Source organism: Hibiscus syriacus, unplaced genomic scaffold, assembly GCF_006381635.1.
Source record: "Hibiscus syriacus cultivar Baekdansim isolate YM2019G1 unplaced genomic scaffold, ASM638163v2 tig00113123_pilon, whole genome shotgun sequence".
Lineage (NCBI taxonomy): Eukaryota > Viridiplantae > Streptophyta > Magnoliopsida > Malvales > Malvaceae > Hibiscus > Hibiscus syriacus.
In genome coordinates this window covers 987,880-1,011,416 of record NW_024063443.1, presented here as the reverse complement: position 1 = coordinate 1,011,416, position 23,537 = coordinate 987,880, and the positions used below count along the sequence as shown (strand labels likewise).

At 35.2% G+C, this 23,537-nt stretch overlaps 1 protein-coding gene and 1 pseudogene across 1 annotated transcript; one reads left to right on the top strand and one right to left on the bottom strand.

The window, feature by feature from the left end:
• Nucleotides 1–3,898: 3,898 nt before the first annotated feature.
• On the bottom strand, nucleotides 3,899–5,698 carry LOC120185469 (probable prefoldin subunit 4). The gene is made up of 3 exons (XM_039189675.1): nucleotides 5,575–5,698; nucleotides 5,360–5,473; nucleotides 3,899–4,246 (listed from the first exon to the last, which is right to left on the bottom strand). The coding sequence occupies exons 1-3, from the start codon at nucleotides 5,581–5,583 to the stop codon at nucleotides 3,986–3,988; spliced, it is 384 nt and encodes a 127-aa protein (XP_039045606.1). The 5' UTR covers nucleotides 5,584–5,698; the 3' UTR covers nucleotides 3,899–3,985.
• Nucleotides 5,699–9,149: 3,451 nt separating this feature from the next.
• Nucleotides 9,150–10,999, top strand: LOC120185433 (annotated as a pseudogene).
• Nucleotides 11,000–23,537: the final 12,538 nt, after the last annotated feature.

Below are 23,537 nucleotides of genomic sequence, written 5' to 3'. Positions count from 1 at the left end.
GCCAGGAAACAGAGAGAAATTGACTTCACTATTTTAGGATATCCTTTTAAAAATGAATAAAAAAATGTGTAATCAAGGGAAACGGTGCTGCATTTCTGGACGTGAAGAAATGTTTGGTTATAAAGAGGTTACTGCTGAATAGGGTTGCACATAATTCGGATTTCAATCCGATCCGGATCGGTTTTTATCCGATCCGGTTTTTTCCCATAGAAAAAAAACCGGTTTATAAAATAACCGGTTCGGTTTCTAACCGGTTTGGAGGGCCGGATATCCTAACCGGTGTAACCAGTTTCGGTTTTAAAAAAACCAGTTTTTTTAAAAAACCGGTTATAAAAAAACCGATTTTAATATTCCAGATTGCTCATAGGGAACCGATTCCCCCCAAGGGGGTACCGATTCCTCACTGAATGGTTTGGCTCCGAGATTTCCAGAATGCTCGGAGGGAACCGATTCCCCCATAGGGGTACCGATTCCCCCCTATTCAACGGTCGAAATATTTGAATTTTACACTTAGGGAACCGATTCCCTATGAGAGGGTACCGATTCCCCCACGCTCTAAGCATTTTTATTAAATGTTCACACTTAAACGGCTATATTATCTTCATTAATTATCACTAACGTTCAGAAGTGATTCAAGGTGTATTTAAGCAAGCTTAGAAGTCATTGATCAAAGACAAGAATCAAGCAACTAGAATCAAGAGAGAATCAAAGAGAAAGCATCAAACCTCAAGTTCAATAAATTCAAATACTTAATTGAAATACTTAATTAACTCAACATAATTGAAATACTTAAATACTTCCAAGTTTGATAAATTCAAATACTTAAAAACTTCCAAGTTCGATAAATCAAATACTAAAAACTTCAAGTTCGATAATTGAAACAAAGTTTACGATAATTGAAATAAAGTTATAAAATAAACTACATTGCCATCTCTTCTTCATCATCTTCGCCTTCTTCGTTTGGAGGGGATATTCCAAGTTCGACTTCTTCAATGTGTAAGTTTGCTTCCAAATCGGCATCAATTGCATCTTCTAGGGTGGTGATATGTTGCTTACGAGCCGCTCCATCCAAATAATCCTTTAAACAAATGCATACTTCCACCGACTCGGGACTTAGTCTTGATCTCCGTTGCGATATAACCCTGCCACTAACAGAAAAAGCGGATTCCGAAGCTACCGTAGAAGCTTGGACGGTTAGTAAATCACGGGCCATGGCGGCTAGAATCGGAAATTGTGATTCCTTTTCTTTCCACCAAGCCAAAATATCCAAACTTTCAAACTCTTCAAATGTCATTTTTGATAGAAATCGCATGACATATAATTTCCCAACTCGCTACTTGGGTGGTAGTACGTGATCGTTTGGATTGGGAATTTACAAGAGTGTTAAAAAGATTCAAATTTATGTTACTTGGGCGTCTACTAGATGATTCTGCATTCATTCTCATTTGATCGTGTATTACACTACTTGATCCGTATTTATTTAAATAAATTGCAAACATCTCGAAAACATTTGTTAAAATAATTTATTTGGTTTTGGACAAAGTTGGGTTCATCATCGGTTAGATTAAAAGCAAACGCAATTTGTTCAATTAGTGTTTCAACCCCACCAACATTTAACGTTGGGTTTAAAGCGGCGGCACAAGTAAAAATAGGGGGAATCTCCTTAAAATATTTTAAAAGTTTTTCCTTCATTGCAAAGCCAATTTCTTGAAAAACTTCGGTTTCAAATTCAAAGTCATTAGTCGGGTAGCCAACAAAAATATTTGATTAAGAACCAACGGGCTAGTAGAATAATAAACACCGGATAAAAAAGTTGTTGCATTTTTAAAAACCTCAAGCAAATCGGTTATTTTGGCTATAGTTTCCCAACTCGAATCCGGATAAATGTCTGGGACATGACCCCTAAATGTCTGGGACATGACCCCTCTCGAAAAGCGATCGTGAAATGTTTGCAATGTTTCCCTTTGCCTTAAGGCAGTATGCATCATCATCCAAGTTGAGTTCCAACGAGTTGGACAATCCAAATTAGGACCCAAAGCTTTTTTATTAACAGACTTACAAAATCGTTATAATCATTTAGTCTTTTGTTGTTGTACAAAGAAATCGATTTTATCATTGTTTTAAATTCTAATCTAATTGGCTCAATAACCTCCAAACGGCTTGCACGGATAAATTAATTATGTGTGCAACGCAGGGTATGAAAAAACGCACCGTCTAAAATCGGTGAATATATATTTTCAATCTTGGAATCGCGTTGTATTATTCGATGCATATCAAAGATATAGAAAAAACTTTATTTTCTAATTTATAAAGACAAATTACCCGTTTTAAAAGTGTAAATAAATTAGCACCGGTATGCGGCTCACGAATAATTCAAACGCGATTGTTCTTTCATCATTTGCCAATTATCTTGATCTAACCAATGTGACGTAACGGCTAAAAAAGAATTTCCGGTATTATGAGGGGAACTCCAAACGTCACATGTAAGCGACACACCATAACGGTGTTCTTGGAATCCTAAAATCATTTTTTCCTCGCCGTACGCCACATTTTTATAGCATCTCTTCTAAGGGTAGTAACGACTTACTTGAGATAACGTGGTTGCATTAGTTGTTGAATTGTTGTAGTGAAATCTTCATCATCAAAGTGGTCGAACGGCAATGCTTTTGTAATCACGAACTTTGTAAACGCTTCTCGTAATTTTTCGTTGTCGTAAACAAAAACACCACCTTGCGGTGTAAGATTCGATGACTAGGATCCGATCTTGAGCGAAGTGCCTTGCATGATTTTGTCAAATGGTTCTTCAACGTTGTGTTTCCTTCCGATGCAAGAAACTTTAGACAAAGTTTACAACGCGCCCTCCTCGAGCCATTTGACATCTCACATAATCGTAGTGATCCCAAATATCTTTGTTTCGAGTGTGTCGATCACTCTCACGACTTCAAGGTTTCCCCCGACGGAAGATTCAGCAGTGTTACTCATGATGAATAAAAAATTACAAAACTAAGATTTGAGAGATGTTTAAGTGTTGTGTAATAAGATTTGAGAAAGTTGTAATCAACCAAATACATCCCCAACCTATTTATACATGTTTAGGGTGGTAAAATGGTAATTTTTTAAAAAAAAAAAGTCAAAACGTCACAAACGGCTATATTAACGGCTAATTTTTTAAACCAGACGGTTTTTTTTTCGGATAAAAACCGGTTTTTTAACGGTTTTTTCAAACCGGTTTTTTATCCGGTAAAAAAACCGGTCTAGGTTTTTTTCTCCAAACCGGTTAAAATAACCGGTTTAAAAAAATCCGATCCGGTTTCGGATATTTTTTTCGGATATTCGGATATTCGGATTTTTTGTGCACCCCTACTGCTGAATAACCCTGAGATTTACGACCACTTTTTTTTTCGTATTTTCTCTGATGTAAACAACTCCACTGAGGCGTTTTCGGCCTGGGAAATATGGGCTGCGGTGGGAATGTATTGTTTAATTGCTAACATTTGATGATTTTAGTTGATGTTGTTCAACATAACGATTTAGATGAAGTGATATAAAGATGATTTAGATCTGTTCTTTATTATTATTTTTAATAAATGATTGATTATTTCTTGCAACATTTCTATTTGAAACCTGGAGATTTTTTCATGTATATGCCCTTTCAAAGTGGTCTACTAATCAGATAATAAGCAATTTAACAATAGCTCCATCCATCAATTTAGTGTTAAATGTAGTCCTATCAAGAACCATAGTCATAGTTGAACCGGAGAAACCCAAAAATTTCAAAAATTTCAAGTATAAGATAGTGAAGCAACAATTTCAAAAGTTCATTTCATTCATAAATTTGTCTATAGGTTTATGCCAAAGAGGAAATCCCGGAGGAGAATGGGGTGACAAACCTTAAAATCGAAATTAATGATGGCTAACACTTTAATATCAATCATAAAGCAAGTAGTAATCAAACTTGGAGGAAAAGAAAAACCAACCGAGCGTATTAATCCTCTTCTAGGTTGATGGAGTCCTTGAACTTCCCATACAAAACCTTCTTCAACTCGGCCATTTGTGCCACTACCGATTCTTTCTCCTCCTCGAGTTTTTCCAAGTTATTGCTGCTCACTTCCTTCATCTCTTCTATCCTGGTCTCCACTTCCTCCTTGGGAACATGAGCAAAGACTTCTCCAATTTGGAACCGTACTACTTCCTCGTCAGTTAGAATCAACTCGTTACTAGCATCCTCCAGGTTATCAATTGCTTCCTGGGAAAAACAAAGGAAAAGAGAGCTATTGTCAGAAAATGTAACCACATAAGATTGTACCCACATTTCAATGGAGTTAAAACAGCTTCCAAAACACGAAAACAAAGACAACAACTGCAGTTTGGTCATATGCAACAAAATTCGACTATATTATCAGGTATTAGGTTCTAGTGCAGGCCATACCCTACTAGTTTTAGGAAAAGGAGAATTGAAGACCAAGTTTAAGACTAATCAATGAGAAGAGGCAGTTGCAGTTTTTCTTTTAACATATCAAATCTCTCACAATGTAACCACAGTTTCTATCCAATTAACTCAGTTTAATTTTTCATCCTTCAAAAAAAAGAACACGAATTTCAATTTCACAAATGCCAAAAGAAATATCAATTTCACAACAAAATAAACATCCATGAATTCAAGAAATAATCATGAATGTTACATTTATGAATTTATCACACAACTTACTATTATTGAAATCCAAATTCAACTTTTGAGAGCGAAGCTCCCGGAAGGGATTTAACCGATTGGGCCGAAATAATATCCACTAGTAACAAGGTAATTTGCAAGGGGGAAAAGATATTGAAGAAGAAAAGAAGAGACTAAGAGTTGAGAGGAGACATCATATCAGTATTGACATTAATGCCAGTTCCTAATTTGGGCAGGTAACATTATTCAATTTACCAGAAATCAGTTTATTTTCTTCCCACAATCTATATTCAACCACGGAAGCAAATTTTATCTGTTGGAATGGTCAAAAGATATGTGAATCAGCAAAACAAATACTACATAAGGATATTTAAGATTAGGATAAATGAAACATGTAGTGAGAGTAGAAAAAGAAACAGTAGAAAAAGAAACCTTTTTTCCCCAAACGAAATGATGCAGGGAGAAATTCAATTTAGTGTTTTGCTTTATCCGTGTGCGTGTGTTTGTTAAAAATAACCCAATTCTAACCCAAAAAAGCAATCACAAGTAAACGAACTTAAACATCAAGTTAGCCAAAATTGAAGTTGGATTTTCTGTAAATCTGAAGACCCGTCCACCTCAAAACGAAACTAAATAGTCAATATCCAAAAAGAAAAATAAATATTAAAAAAAACCAAACGAAAACAATACCTTGGCAAACTTGATTTCATCTTCCAGCTCATGAAATCGATTGTTTAATCTTCCAAATTTGTTAATGTTCTGTTGGTCTTCCCAGGTAACCTCCGTTTCAGATGCTCCAGTACCCTTGGAGATCATTTTTCGTTTTAGAATCTCAAAATGAATGAAAAAGACGAAGAAACAAACAAAAGATCTAACGAAAAGAAGGGTTTTCGATAATACCATACCTGTTGCATGTTTGGATCGATTGATTTTACTGAAGAAACGAACAGTGCAGCTCCTCTCTCGGATTTGAACAACCTGAAGTGACTCAATTTCGGGTTCTTACAGCTTTTGAACTCGACAGTTATGGGCTTGTCTATGAATAACGTAATTGGGCTTTTTCACTGCAGAAGCTTGAATATATAAGTCTACGGGTTCTTTTCGCCACTACGGCTACCGGCCGAAAAACTTAGCTCAATAGGCTATAAAGAAATTTATTTCGGGACCTACAACATTTGTTACAATCTTTCATTGAACTAGTCATGACGTTAAGTTCTAATGGAAAAATTTTATTAGACCAGTTTGTTTTGTTCAATAATTCATTATTTTTCTCGAAACTTATTATGTCAACGTGACGAGTTCTATTATAATAATATTTTTTTTTTACATTATTTATTTAATTAATTAAAAAATCATGAAACTCGTCTTGTTGAGGTAACGAGTTCCTTTGGTTTAATAACAAGTGTTATAATCGTTGGCCAATGGTAAATTTTGAATTGATGAAACTCGTCATATGGGCGTGACAAGTTTCAGCGGACATTTGATAAATTTTCATAAATAGGACTGGGGTTGAGTTGATAGAATTTATATGGGAATCAATCATGCATTTGTGGGAATAATATTACGAAAATTTTCAAACAATCTATTTGGGTCTGTTACTCGACTTCGACAATTCAGATTTAAACTTGTCTTCAGATGAGGAGTGAGTAAACGAGGCAATAAAGTAAATATTTAATCAACAAAGGAGATGAAAATTGAGAAGAAAAAAAGATGTGTGAAAACTTAACAATCCGACGTAGCAAAAAACTATAGAGAGGAATAATAATAATAATAATAATAATAATAATAGTGTAAAAATTGAGAAGAAGATGATGATGAAAAGTTGATTTTTATGTTGAAAAAATGTTTTAAATGTATTGGTTTTTAGTTAAAAGTTATATGAATAGTTTGATATTATACATGAAAAGTTAAAAAATAAAAAATGTTTAATGATGTTCATAAATAATCCAAAAAATACAACAACAATAGGAACATAATATGAATGTTTTATTTACCTTGTCGATATTTAGGAAGATGTGAACAATTTTTCCTGTTATGACCTTCACCTATACAGTTAAACATAGCTTTGGTAGACCTTGCTCTCGTTGAAGATCATCATATCAGTATGAGTTCGACTAGATTCAGATCGACCTTCAACTTTCTTCGTAATTGTGGATTTGGCAACCATTCTTCAGAAATTATTGGTGGCCAGTAAGCATCATTTGAGAGATACTTAAACTCACAATTGTATATATTGCGCATAGTAGCAGATTATAACAACCATTAGCATAAGAGTATGGGTCAACATTAACATACACACATGATGCAGCAACACCGTGAGCGATGGCTATATAAAAGCTTGAAATCGACAGTAATCACATCATCTTCTATTGATATTACTGGTGTATATGGTAGAATCCCCACTCACGTGGTTGAACAAGTTCTTGGACAACATAATCAGAATTAAGTTTGGAAAAATTATGAACAAACATTGATGTTACATGCGTTTGATTTTTGTTCATTGTCTTCTTCAAATTTGGAGCCCAATTTCAGCCATCATTGATCATGGTCTGTATTTGTGCACCTTTGTCTGCCTCAACTTTACCCAACCTGAAGTAAGTCTTCCTAACAATACTACTAGAATATGTCGAGCCCCTTTAAGCATGAAGTTGATATATTCAGCAAGATTGGTTCTTATATGCCCGTAACGTTGATCCTGATCATCATATGTCTATGACCATCTTTCTCGAAGTATTTCAGCTGCAAAGTTATAAACATCGTGTCTGTATCTCCTCAAAATTTCTAAGCTCACACGAAAGTTTGATTGTAGTATAGCATATCTTGAAAAAATAATTGGATTAGAGAATAATAAATGAAGAACATAAATGACAAAAAAACGTAGATGTTACTCATGTTGATAATCTCATTTTTGATCTTTGTTCTTAAATATCGTCATAGCATTAGAGGCAATATGACGTATACAATGCGTCATATATGCATGGGGAGGTGACAACCTACTTCTCGGTCTAGCATCGTAACAACCAAGGTGAACGGTCAGATATCATGCAAACTCCATCTTGAGTGACAACATAGGAACGCAAGTTGGAAAGAAAGAAATTACAAGTTTCGTCCGACTCATTTTTAACAATGGTGAAGGCAATGGGGAAAATGTTTGTCACCATCTTGTGCAACAACTATCATAAGGATGTGTTTGTATAGCCCATACAAAAAAGTCTCATCCAATTGAATCATTTGTTTGCAAAAGCGAAACCCTTCAATTGTTGACTTGAAAGTCTAGAAAGAGTCACTAAAAACTCTATTTCCTGGGATAACTTCTCCAGTTTACATGGTCGTAGGATGAGTATAAGACCGTACAATGGTTCCATGGATAAAAAATTACATTGCATGCAACAAATGTGGTAGCTCATTATATGATTAATTCCAATTGTCGTACAACAGTGCCATTGCTTTCCTTTTTGCCGTCCACAACTTGTAGTAAGACAGAATATAACCAAATATATTCCGGATGGATCCCACAATCAGTGAAGCTGGGATCCTTAGATTTTTTTACCAAAAGCTTCACATATGAGCATATGAAAACGGAGTATAAGTGTTTTTGGTCTTGTGTCAACGAGCTCAACGTACATGTGTGTTGTTCGTTGAACCTTGTCACTTTCCATAACATTCTCTGTTGTAAGAACGAAACTCGTATCCTCCACTTGCAGTCGACATTATAGTTTTTATACACACATATATAAGAAAAAACATATATATATATATATATATATATCAAGGTAAATGGTGTATATATACATAATATACATGTAAAATAGTATATATCAAGGTAAATCGCAAAAAGAATGAGGAAATAGAAGTTTCATGTTTATCGACCCTCTGCCTTCATTGAAGCTAAAGAAGATTCATTCACATTATTTTAAATTTTGTACTTGATTTCCCCCTTTTATGCATAATTTAGAGTTTGAGTAAATTATCTGATTTTAGCAGTAGCTTGTATTGCTTAAGATTTCTCAAGTTTCTTCAAAAAAATGTAAGATCTGCTAGTTAAGATGTGTGTGTGTGTGTGTGTTTTTTTTTTTACTTCGGAGGATTGCAGTGATTTGTTTTTCACACGTTTATTCTGAATTAGGACTTTTTATTTTTAATATAAAATTCTTCACCCAATTCGGTTCTACTAACTAAATGATATTTTAGGATTCTCTATATGAAAGCTTGAATTTTTGTATTAACTTTATCACTTGGATTACTTATATCTTCTCTCTTTGTAATACTTATTTTTCTTTTGTTTCCCCCAAAACTTGGAGATTCCTTACACTTTTAATTTGTAAGGTTGTAGCATTTTCAACTTGTTATTCTTTGTTTTGATCTTTGTTTTGTCATGCTTAATTGGTCATTGTGTGAAATATGATGGTATATAGCATTAATATGGTTATTCATTTACATCTTGCTGTACTAATGGAGGTTCAATCATTGAGTGTATGCGATGGGAAGTGCTGATGGGTCCAGCTATGCTGCTTACACCTATGTGCCCTGGAGAGGGAGCCTTACAGGCAGTCTGAGAAACTCCGGATTTCCATCACTGGTGCTGGCGGTTTCATTGCTTCCCACATTGCTTCTGACTGGAAGAAGAATGAGCACATGACAGAAGACATGTTTTGTCATGAATTTCACCTTGTCGATCTCCGAGTCATGGAGAATTGCTTGAAGGTTACCAAGGGAGTGGATCATGTTTTCCACCTTGCTGCCGATATGAGCGGTATGGGTTTCATTCAGTAGAACCACTCTGTCATTATGTACAACAACACTATGATCAGTTTCAACATGCTTGAGGCTGCTAGGATCAGTGGAGTTAAGAGGTTTGTTGGATTTTTGCATTATTGTTTTGCATTTATTCATTGCAGTTCTGTTTTAAGTTTACAGTTGGTTTTAAACTCGATATCTTGGTCATTAACTACTATCCATAGTCTTATACTTTTATTGATTAGTATGGCGTAGTTACTGATTTCACTTCATAAATATCGGTTTTAGCCTCAAGATGTTTATGGCTTGGAAAAGCTTGCAACTGAGGAGTTTTTCAAGCACTACACCAAAGACTTTGGAATCGAGTGCCGTATTGGAAGGTACTTTTTACTTCTGGTGAGTGCTTGTGTATGTGCTGCTTTTGGAACATACTAAATTTGTCACTTCCATTATATCCGTCTTTTAGGTGGAAGGGAGAAGGCTCCGGCTGCATTTTGCAGAAAGGCTATTACTTCCATCGACAAGTTCGAGATGTGGGGAGATGGTCTTCAGACACGGTCCTTCACCTTCATCGATGAATGTGTTGAGGGTGTACTTGGGTAAAGTTTGGCATTTTTTATAGCTCCACCCAAAACTCATACATTTGGCAACAATTTAAAGGGAAAATCCAAGGAGTTTTGGTTTTAATATACATCGATCTGCATGAATTGGCTTATACTAAAAATTAGGAAGGAATATGTAATTTGTGTAATGTGCTTCTAGCCATAATTCTGTAATGTTATATGAAAAACTTGCAGATTTCGGTTTGAAATTGCTGTTTTAACTTTGAATGTGAAAATAGCCTTCTTATTGCTTAATGTTTTTTTTCTAATTAATGTCTCTAGGTTGACGAAGTTGGATTTCCGTGAACCTGTGAACATTGGAAGTGATGAGATGGTTAGCATGAATGAGATGACTGGACAGGGTTTCAAATCGTGGTCGTGGTCGCATTTTCGGTTATTTCGGATTTATCGTGATTGCGACCGTCGCGGGCGCTATTGCTGCCGTCGCGGATGCTATTGCGGCCATTGCGGGTAACTCGGATGGCGGCAAAACCGCTATATCGCGGTCGCGGACCGTTTTTTAAAACTCTGGGCTGAGATTCTTCTTAGCTTTGAGGATAAAAACCTTCCAATCCACCATATCCCTGGTCCAGAGGGTGTCATAGGTCGAAATTCAGACAACGCACTGATCAAAGAAAAACTCGGTTGGGCCCCTACAATGAGGTAGAAGGCAACTGACTTGTGCTGTCTTTCGTGATTTTCATAGCTTACGAATATTTTTCACGACCTTCAACTCCAGCAAATGTTGTGGTTGTTTTCCCTGTAGGATGGGCTGAGGATTACATACTTCTGGATCAAGGAACAATCGAGAAAGAGAAGGCTCAAGGCATTGACCTGTTGATCTACGGGTCATCTAAGGTCGTGGGAACTCAAGCACCGGTCCAGCTGGGCTCACTCCGTGCAGCCGACGGCAAAGAATGAAGAAGTAAAGCCCTTTGTAGTTGCTTTAAAGCCAAGTTTTATTGGCATAGAACGTGGGAATGCATCATCTGGTTTCGTTTTTTACTATAGACTTTTGGTACTGTGGTTTGTGCACCATTGTTCTTTGTGGAAGCGGAAAGCGTTTAAGCTTCCCGCTGAATTTCAAATCTAGCTTTCCATGGTTATTACCCCGGTGTTGTAAGATGATGTCCAAGGCTTTTTTAGCCTTTAAATAAAACATCATTTCTTTGTTCGAGCATCAATTCGTAATGGATTCGTACCTAAGAAACCATGTGGTATGGACTTGATCAAGTTGCTGGGTTTTTTTTGTCTGTTCACAGAAGCTGATGGATGAAATTGGCTTCGTTGCTGGTCCCCACAGAATATATTGCCAAAACATCATATTCATGCGAATTGCCACGGATATTCTCTCATAATTGAATACACTAGTTTTTTTCATTTTATTATTATTATTACTATTATATTATTATTTATTTTTATTATTAATATTATTATTATTACAAACAGGCCCGTTTACAATTACAAATCTCGAAGCCCAATTACCATCAGAGGCCCAGACCCTGATCCAATCTAGAACCAGCCCAACAGACAACCCAAACCCTCTAGGGTTTGTATCATGTCTGCTAGGGTTTCTAACCCTAGCGCTGCCGCCGCTCCAAGCTTCCAGACGCTTCAACCTTTGCTGCCAAGTGCTCCAACCGTCACTGCCGACGATGCCACTGCCATGTGCCTCAGTCAGCTTCTGCCACTCTCTTCGAAGCCTCCAGAAGACCCAGATAGCCACCCACGTTGAAGCTCTATGGTGAGTCACCGCCATAACTTGGTGACTCACCGAAGACCTCTTCCATTATCCGGTCCGAAGGGCGTACATGGTGGCCTATAAATATGGCCACCGAACCTGCAAAAAAAGGAGGCGAGGAAAAACAGAGAGAACCCAGCAAGCAAAAACCAGCAACCAAGAGCAATAGACAGCAGCAAGAACCACCAACAATCAACCAACAACATACATCAACAACCGAAAAATAAACCTAAAGAAGAGAAGCACTTACCGAGGAAAGAACACGACCATCGGAGCCTTTACAAACTTTCAAAATATTCGAAAACCCTAAGGTATAATTTTAGATCTACGAAAATCTAGGGTTTTTTAGAGGAAACGGAGGTCGGAATCGGCCTTACGACCATCGGATCTACGATTTGAATAATTTGAGAAATTTCGGCCACCATCGACGGTGGCCGACGACGACCATTATCGCTGGAGCATGGTGGCCGACGAGTGGCCAGCTCTCTTCCCCGATGAATGTATTTAGAGAGAAGTGAGAGTTATCTCTCTGAAGAGAGAGAACTAGAAAAAAAAAAAAATGAGGAAAATGGCTTATAGGGAAGCCGGTTTTTGGGTTTATAAACCCCTCTCCGAACGACGTCGTTTTGGGGAAGGGTGTATCTGTAATTTTGGGTATGGTCAAACTCTTTCCGCAATACCTTTAATTTTGTAAGTTTGCATTCTAGTTACTTAAATCAAATTATAATCATTTTAATTCGATATTTTAATTTTACTTATTTATAATTTAGTCCTTGACAGCAATTACATAATTAGGGTAAATATGTGATTTAGTCCCTTAGGTTTTGATAATCTTTATTTTAATCTCAATTAATTAATTAAGATTAAATTACATTATTAATACATATATTTTTAATAAATCGAATTAGGTCTGCGAATTTTAGTATTTTACATTTAATAACTGATGTTTTATATAAATTTAATTTAGTCACTAAATTAATTAATAGGTAAAATGGCATGTTTGGCCACTATAATTTTAAATAATTATTTATCAATTAGGTATCTAATTTTAAAATATTATAATTTAGTCCCTAAGTTTAATATTTTCATTTATTTACAAGCTTTATTATTTTATTCATTTAATTTTAGTTTTAATTTTATTTATTTTAAACATTGTTTAATTATATTTTACTTTTATATGTTTATGTTTATATATATTTAATTATCATTACTATTATTATTATTTAGTCATGTAAATATATATATAAATAATATTTATTTATTTTTCTATTTATAAATTTAATATATTAATTTTAAATCATTTTAATCATATTTTAATATATTTATCAATATTAAGAAATTGCAGTCTTAAAACAACTAGATGTCCATTTTCTGATATTTTTAAATAAATAAATATTTTACTTTTATAAATTATATATATTAATTTCTTTTAATTATTTTTAGAGAAATGTTTTATTAATATTTATTTATTTATTAATATTAAGAAAAGAGCTGTCTTAAAGCACATAGAAGCTCTTTTCCGATATTTCTAAATAAATAAATATCTTATTTATGTATATAAAAATTAATAGATTTTCTTAAAATTATAATAATAAATTTGAAATAACAGGATTATGAATTAAATATATTTTTGAATTTTTAAATTTCCAATAATAGAGACAATTTATAATTAACAAGTATCAATTTTGGGCGTTGTAGGAGTGCTAATCCTTCCCCAAACGTAATCGACCACGAATCCCTTTTTATTATTAAAAAGAACGAATTTTTGGTTAAAACGCAACCAGTTTATTTTTTAATTGATGTTTTCTGAAAAACTCTTTTAAAAGATAATTTTTAGGTATTCGACCTACCTGATCCAAAAGATCGATGGTGACTCCCAAAACATTTTAAAAACCGTTTATTCACATCACTTTTCTCGCCAAGTAAAAAAAATTCGTGCCCGGGCGAAAACCGGTTACGACATCTTGGCGACTTCGCTGGGGACCAGTCAAACTTTGAAATTAATTACAAATTGTCTCTATTAATTAGAAATTAAAAATTCATATATTTAATTTATAATTCTTTCTTTTCAAAATTTATATATATTATTTTATTAATGTTTATATATATTATTTTATTAATGTTTTAGTTTATTTTTAATGTATTAAATTTCATTATTTATTTGTCTGTTAGAGGTTTGAACTTTTCTCCTCATACACAACACTTGCATTACAAACATAAGTTTTATAATCAAGCTTGTCCCTTTTAAGTGAGAGTGAAAGCGACGTCTTCGTGAGAATTTATTCTCCGTGTCAGACCTAGCAAGTAACTTTCGGGGTTCATATGATCTATGTCTTCGTGAGAATTTATTCTCCGTGTCAGGCATAGAGAAATGTGTCCCCTTGAATTGAACTCGATCCGCTTAAGTCTGTGATGGACTAGGATTGAGGGTTTGGCAGCCGAAGGGGGCACCAACAAGGACAATTCGGGTACATTTACTCTTAGAACTGAAACCCTGCATATAATAAACCCTAGAAATTCTCCTGATCTAAGACAATACTGAAACCCTGTCCGTAGGTGTACACAAAGTAGAAATAAGCTATAGCTTTTAATTTTGATTCACTTTTCTTTTGCATGCGAACTAGAAATCATGCAGTTAGGTTAATTTTCCCAAACAAAGCATGGAACTAGAAAGCATGGGGTTAGGATTTATACCTTGATTAAATAAGATCTTTTCTTTCATTTAATTGGTACTAAAAAATTTATTTTTTTCTTTCTCATTATTTTTCTCTAACTTGTTTATATTGATTTATTTGTTTGCATTGCATGGCATAATCAAAAGGTGTTGACTTGAAAGATTGTTCATCAAATTGGAAAGAAATCGTAAATGGACAGAAAGTTTTATGATCAAACAAAATATGATGCGGCCAAGGAAAGACATCCGGAGGAAACTCCAAGGATGAAAAAGAGCAATGCACACAAAGATCATGTTATATTAATACCAAAAGTACTCCACAAAGATCCTGCCAGATTGATACCAAAAGCAGTCTATGGTAAGAGCATCAATCAGGGCATTTAGAATAAAGGTGGTTTTTATGAAGCTCAAGCATGTTCTTTGAAGGATCAAAACAAGAAATTGAGCATAAAAGTGGAAACCATGCATGAATATTTCCAAAAGATCAGTAAAGCCTTTCAAAATGTTGGCATAGGAAACACCCCAGAAGAGTTGATAACAAGGGTCACCAAACTGAAAAAGAACTGCAACATATATGAATATCTTGTCCAAGAACTTCTTGAACACAAAGGTTCTCTTACAAGGGAAAATGGGCAATTCTGAGAACTGATACAGAATATGAAAGAGAGTATCACGGAAGAAGCTGTAGTCCAGACAAGCAATATGACCCATAAGCTTATAGACTAACTTGGCTTTAGAGAAGAAAACGGGAAAGTTATCTCCTATATATAAAGTTTTGTTGAAGTTAGGATTGAAGTTGTCCCCTATATGTAAAAGTTTTGTTTGATGCACGGAAACTTTTGTGTGTTCAGTGAAATCTGTTCTAAGATGATCACTCTTGAGTAACACCTTTTCATACATTCATTTGCATTTTGCATTTGTTGTTTGCTTTTGTATTGCATAATTTGCATTCTTATTTTTGAATATTTGATTTTCATTTGCATCATTGCATAGTTACATCTATAGTTTCAAACTTACATCATTAAAATATTCATTCATTAAATTAAAGATTTCAACCGAAGTGATCTTGGTTATTCCTTGTAGCAAGAACGCTTAGCACGACACAAGAAAAATGTCTAAAGAAACTGAGGATAGGTTAGCCAAATTTGAGATAGAGCAAAAAGAGACACAAGAAGAATTGAGGATCAAGTTGGTACAAGTTGAAGCTAATATCGTAAATTCTCAGATCAATCTACTGAACAAGATGGAAGAAATGATTGGAAAGCATTTGACCACTAGGAAAAGTCTAGTTGAAAACCCCACAAATCCTTTGGATGTTACACCTGTTCATATTCCTGAGCGCACCTTTGTACATCAGGAAATTCAATCACCAACTCATTTCGCTGTTAAGAACTCACAATATCAAATTGGAGCATCGTTCCCCGCTGATTGTCCTACTACTTCTGGGTTGAAGCCAAATGAATTTTGTGCTGCTTCTAGAGAGACGATTGAGTCATTTTATGGATTTAACGCCAAAGAACTGAGTTTGGTCCCCGAATTAGTTCTCCCACCAAATTTCAAAGTTCCAGATTTTGAGAAGTATAAGGATCACGTGCCCTTCATATCATATCACTATGTACTGTCGTCGTATGACTGGCTATGTGGAGAATGAAAAGTTGTTGATCCACTGTTTCCAAGATAGTTTATGTGGGTCTGCATCCAAATGGTATAATCAGCTAAAACGTACTCAAATACTTTATTGGAGGGATTTAGCTCAAGCTTTTTTGGGTCAATACAAACACATGGCTGATATGGCCCCCGATTGAACAATGTTGCAAAACATGAATATGAAGTGCAATGAAAGCTTTAGACAATATTCACAACGATGGAGAGACGTTGCTTCTCAAGTGCATCCACCATTGACTGAAAAGGAGTTCACTACTTTGTTCATCAGTACATTAAAATTTCCCTATATTAATCACATGATAGGGGTTGCCACTAATAATTTTTCTAACATCATCATGAATGGAGAAATGATCGAGATGGCTATCAAAAAATGGCAAGATAAGAGGCTCTGACAATACTGACGTTGAGAAAGAACCCGAGATTAATACGGTGAGCTCTTGTTAAGTTAAACGTGTTGCCAAACCTTATAGAGTGATCAAGAAGAAAAAGAATGTGCAGGGTTTTCAATTTCCTCCCTTCCACTGTTCGAGTGAAAAATTGCATCCAAAAATTCTCTCAACCAGATTGACTACTTCACGACTTGTTCAACCACAGTGGCCTCCAAATGAGAATTGGACCTATAAGGATTTTCTTTAGATAAACCAAAAATGGAATTCCAAATTGTTCAGCTAAGGTTCCTGGTAACCTTGAAAAAAATTTCCAAGATCCTTTAGAGAAAGCAATTCAAAAATGCAAGATAAAAGAAGGGGTTAAGGTTCAATGTTTAGAAATCATTACTTCAACAGAGACTAATGTAACCAAATCCTGCGAAGAATATCGGGCGCGAGAAAATGGGAAAAGAAATCAAAAGTGTCCCATGGAGGTAATTCAAGATTGGCCCATAGGTCTAAGAAAGAATGGGGCAGATATAACCCAGAAGACACCTCAAATACCTATATAAGATTTTCTGAAAACTAGTAAGGAAAAGGGCAACTTAAGGAGTCTGGTTAATACTAATCCAGTTGTAGCTGAAATGAGCATTCAGAACCCCCTCGATCACAGAAGAACATTTTGTCGTTCAGAACGATCAAAGAAAGTGATAATCTCTCGAGCAAGAAAAACTCTGAAGGCGTTTCAAGAATCTATCTCAGATCTGTACCCTCATTCGGTTAAAGGCCAATACATTACACAAAGATTGGTGAAAGTGGTACCCAAGCCTTATGCCCATTGGTATGATCAAAATAGTTTCTGTAATTTTCACTTGGGAGTATCTGGGCATTCAACAGGGAATTGTTGGTCACTGTTAAAAGAAATAGAGACGCTCGTTGACAAGGGAGTCTTGACACAAGAAATGATCAAGAAATGGGGGGGGGAAATAAAGATGAAAATCATGGGCCAAGTACACACCCAACATTCGAGAAATGATAGATGCAAGCTAAATAAACAAGTGGAAGTGGTTATCTACCACTGTAGTACTTTCTATTTTTAGTATCTTGTTTGAATATGATTTTTTTGTTCCTTTCTTCACTTTTTGTAAAATAAATAAATTTGTGTTTCTTCTATGGTTATGAGCAAATAATCAAATTTTAATCTTGAAGTTTTTTAGTATCAAGTAAATTAAATATTCTTCTTCAAGAATTATAGATCTTTGGCAAGTGGTAAAATTATACATTCCATATCCCATCCAATGCTAACTACTTGACCCTTACTAAAACCAAATATTGATCATACATTTATCTGAAACTCTGAAGTCATGTCTCTACCTATTTTTAAGACACCAAATCCAGATGCTTAACTTCTTGGGTAGAGTTGATTGGTTCATTACCCTCCACCATATACACGACTTCAAAAGTCACACATTTTTCCTTCCAAATAAAAAACCATCATTTTTATACAGTGAAATCAAAAGACCTCAAAAGAACCAAACTTTCAAATTATCTGTGAATCTTCCTGCAAGAAGAGATGAGATGAGGCATCATGGATCAACTTATCGAAGATAATTTCAAGTGATTGGGGCATACAAAAAAAATTGAATAATTATATCATGCATTAATTATATTATTTTCATGTAAATAAAGATTAATCTCGAATATTCATCCCCTTGGAGATAACTCTTTTTACAAAGGCTTCTGTGTATGAAATCACGAACGACATTGTTTCATTTATCCTTTCAAATATATATATATATATTATATATATATATATATATATATATATATATATATCCCTTGTTGTCCCCTTTTAAGCCTATAATATTTTTCTGATTCAACCCTAACCAAGGATCACCCTCCATATTGGGGGGCAAGAAGAAGGAAATCTGCTCACAGAGATAAATATTGTTAATTACAAAGGCAAATCTTCATGAAATGAAGAGAGTTTTGAACTAGAAGGTAGATCAAATACAAAGAGCTTAAAGATCAATCCAGACAAGATGAAAGAATTTCCAAAATGCAAGAAAAAAATGAGGTGCTCAAAGCAATTAAAGTCCTATACTCATTCATCAAAAAAATTAAAAAAATTAAAAAAAAAAAGGAAAGAAAGAAAAAAAAAAAAAATTGAATCAAGATGGGTGACTCATTGAGCCTCAAGCTACAAGGTTGATCAAGTGCAATTAGTTCAAAGATTCATATTCAACAAGAAGCACAAGAAATACTGGAGATGAATGAATCTTATGGAAAAATCCCTAGCAAAGCAGATCCAAGTCAAGCAAGGCAAGATTGAAGGCATCAGAATGAATTGATCATTGGTTCAATTACCCTTAAACACTTGTTTGGGCCTTTTATCCCTTTTTTTCGTAACCATGAGCCTTGGCCTATGTTACATACCTGAAAAGTCCATTCTAATCATACATGGATTTTTATGTGAAAGAAACTATCTTCAGATTTTATTCCACCTCTCAGGATTGATTTTTATTGGAAAAAATGGTTTTAAATATTCAATGCATGATATGAAAAATGATAAAAGGGGTGTTCAAGATATAAATTTTTAAATAACATCTTGGAACCAAAGGAGGATTTGAGTTGAAAACCTAAAAAGGCGGCTCGAATATTGAATGGTGCAATAACGACATTAGAGACGATCTTAAGCTCTTGATGAAGCACTGTACATCCCAAAGACGTTCCTGAGATTCTGGAACCAAGAAATATCTCTATGAAATGAGCATAACGACCATTCCTTCAAGATAGTGGAAGTTCAAAGAGACATATATGCTGGATTAACCTGATATACCTTACTTTACCAGAATCAACCTACACCTTAAATCAGTCAATAATTTTAACACTTGCCATAGGACTATATTTTTTTTATTTAAAAGTGTAGTTGATTTATTTGATATTCATTAAACTCATGTTTTATGATTTGATTTTATTGTGAACCTATAAGGAGCAATACTTTACAAAATTCTCCTCTATTGAAGAGAAAGAATAAGTCAGACCAAAATGATGAAGCACACTTGAAATCAAGTGGTCTGAGAAGCCAGAAAGTTTGGAGAATTGAACTTGTGACGCTCTCATGTGACATCATTAGCAATCCATCAAGAAAGATTAGCACTTATCTCATGCTGAGGGCGATAAGCATCACCATACAAATTATTTTCCCCAGTCATCAATCCATGTTCTCTAGAAGATTACATGACAGAGCTATAAGTCCCATAAAGTGTATTATGGGAATGAACAAGTCCCCCACTTGCACTCGGGTTATACTGTGATACTTGCTCAAGTCTTGGTACATCATTGCTACTTCTTCCATGTCGATCATTTTCCTTGTCAGGATTATATCCATTATATCCTTCAGAAGATTGTTGAACTTGAAATTGAGAACTTATGACACAAATAGACATTGGAACAGATTTTACACTTATAGCCCATTTGAACTAAACCCTTCCATGGTTTGAGAAGTGTGGATATAGACATGTCTATCTTGAAGCAGCAGAAGAGACAGTCACTGTAGCAGTCATTGCAACGAAATGCACCAAAAAAAATTGTCTAGCTCATTCTGATGATGTTTATTTCTTTCGGAAAGGTTGTTACACTGGATACCACCGACAACAAGGTCGAATTCGCCAAATCTACTCATCAATTGCTCCAATCAATCACCATTCAGTTCTTGCACATTTGTTTTCAAAGGTATGCCAAGACAGTAGAAGGCAACCTCTGCATCATTGATCCCAGAGAAAAGAGACAGGACATTGATACCATCATGGAACATGTCTCTAGTAGATCCTTCTCCTCGTGTATGGTTTTTAGGGAAACCTAGAAGCATTTCCACTTCATCGGGTTCAAGGGAACAAGTTTATTCCTTCTAACCCATACCAGATTCCATTTCCGGCACTCATCAAGAACATACTTCTGGACACTCGAAGGAAGACCACCCATCATGGAACATGTCTCTAGTAGATCCTTCTCCTCGTGTATGGTTTTTAGGGAAACCAGAAGCATTTCCACTTCATCGGGTTCAAGGGAACAAGTTTATTCCTTCTAACCCATACCAGATTCCTTTCCGGCACTCATCAAGAACATACTTCTGGACACTCGAAGGAAGACCACCATTTGTTTTTGTCAATGGAAAATCATCATGTATGGTGCATGGAGAAAGCGAAATAAGAAGAAATTTGTTCTCAATTGGCAGATTATGAATATAGCCCCTTTTCCGTGCAACAGTACAAAAATACTCCGAATCTACAAATTCTGGCTTTACATTGTATAAGTACCGTGACATTTCGGTCCAAACATTAACTGGAGCAAGTATCACATTCTCGTAGTAGAAATAAAGAGGCATAATAGCATCTTCTGGAAGTGTTCTTTGAGTTATGATCTGATTCGATAGACCCCAAAACTAATCATTGGATTTAGAAGATGAATTGCATGATAGTCTTCATTAAGAATATTCTTTCAAGCTTCCTCCGCTTCTCTTCTTTTCTAAGAAAATCATATCCCAAGTTTTTCCTTTTCTTGTAATTGGGGTTTGTTATATAATGTTTCCTATCCTATCGGAAGAAGTGTGTCATCAGTCTTAGCTATTTGAGCAACACATATAAAATCTATCAACTCTGCAATTGATGAATCCAGACCACATCTCTTCATGGCTATTGAAACCTCAGCCTCTGAGTACCCTATTTTCATCAAGTATAACAATTCATTCTTCTCATCAGAATTAGAATTCAGGATTTTCTCGGTATCAGAAAACTATCAATATATGTGAAATCATCCTGAAAGATCGCTTCATAATCAGATGAGTACTTATCAGAATCAACATGTTGCAGGGTGCGGATTTTTCAAGAGCTTGTACCACTGTATATGTAGTCTGCTATTGCACCAGATTATTGTTCACATAAATTGGTTTCTCTCCCACAGAAAGTATATTCCAGAAATAGCCTTCACTGAAAACAAGGTTCACTGTGTCAGCTTGTAATAATTACCAGCGATTTATACGATCCCTCCAATCCATTGGGGTATCTTTAAATCCCATTTCAAATAAAAATGTTTTATGTGAAGCATCCTGAAGGTTCACGTCAGTATGAATATTTAGGCATTTTTGAAGGCTCATCTCACAAGAAGTAATGTTGAGCACACTTTTAACATCTGTACAACAAATGTTGGGGCATTTTAAAGGTTTACTTCAGACAGATCCATGTGGGACATTTTGAAGGCTCAGATTAACAAGCAGCAAATGTTGGGGCATGCTGAAAGCCCATTTCAAACATAATCATGAATTGGTGTATTTTAAACGTTCATATCAGCAAATGTTGGGCATGCTGAAGGCCCACATCATCATGTGTTAAAGATCATTGATTTGAGCAAATATTTCCAATGAGATAGATAATTACTTCATCTCATGCAGTTATTAGGGTCTGTTGTTAACAAATATCTACTCAGCAAGTATGGTTCAAATACCCAATCTTCTTAACCATGTGTCACATGACAATGGTTCTTTAAGCTACATCACAGTTGCATGGATAAGATGATCCCCAGGCAGACCATTCGATCTAGGGTTCAGTTCCTCAAGATCTCAGCTTTGAAGTTTGCATTCTGTGTTGGTGATGATTGGAAATAGTTCTTTGAGATTCCTGGTAGTTAGTTTCAAATACCCAATCTCTTAACCATGTATCACATGACAACGTGTTCTTTAAGCTACATCACGGTTGCATGGATAAAGATGACCCCCAGGAAGACCATTCGATCTAGGGTTCAGTTCCTCAAGATCTCGGCTTTGAAGTTTGCATTTTCTGTGTTGGTGATGATTGGAAATATTTCTTTGAGATTCCTGGTAGTTAGTTTTAACCATACTGTTGGGCTTATGAAGCTGTTTTTCACATAAGTTTCGTTTACTTGATGAGATTGAATAAAGAAGCTCAGCTTACGTATGTTACCCTGATTCCCGTTATTACTGGGGTTATTTGCCAACCAAGATGAACTGAGTTTTCATCTATGTGGTTTATCATGTGAGTTTCATCTACGACAACAAGAATTCCATGGACCTCCTTCTGTACATGGCTCCTATAGCTGAGGTGTTTCTACCTCCTACAATGCTCATCACGGAAGAAAACGTGATCAGTATCACACTTTTCCTTGCCCGAGATGATATCAAAATCAGTTGGTATCTCTTATTCAATTCAGTACTAGCATATTTGTGAATTTGACCAACTTTTTGGTCATGAAACACACCAACATCTCACTTATTCCTATTGAGTTTTGATCTCAAGTGGTCTTGTGACTCATACAAAAGTTCTGAACAACTATGAAAGAGCTTCCCCTGACCAAACATCTGAGAATAACCACATGAGATGATGAATGTGTTGTCAAATGTTTTACAAGCATCTGAGCAGAAGCCATAAGAAATAATGAATATGTCAAGTTTTAAGAACCAGTATGGTGCTGAACCAATATTGTAATCATATGGCATTTCCAATTATGGATCCAAGATGAAGTCTGTCTTCTTCAATACCAAGCTTTGAAATGAGATATGATAAAAATTTATTTCCACATAAGGGAAGCAGAAATTTTAACAACAAGAAACTAGTGGAGCCAAATGAGGTTGAACGACAGGTTGTTGTTAGCATCTCGACATGATGGTTTGAGTGGCTCTGCTCGAGATCCAATTAGATGTGGAGACATGAAAGAAATTAGGATAAATCTTCCTTATGATGTTTCAAGAGTCAATCAGAACAGACTCTACTCTCCTAATTAATCCCTGCTGAGTTAGGCATGTCTACATCTACACTCTTCAAAGATGATAGATTCTCTTTTCAAAGATGAAAGCTTTATTGGATTTCTACACAAGTCCAAGCAAAGAAAGTTGGTTTTATCCAAGACAAATAAGGCATCAAGGTCATAATTATGATTACAGCAAGAGTTCTACAGATGAAACATTTCTTCTTGACTTTAAAATAGACAGAAAGATTACTCTTCCAATCAGAAATGCCAGCTTGAAATGACATTTTGACCAAGTGAATGAAACCGAGTTCACCACTTT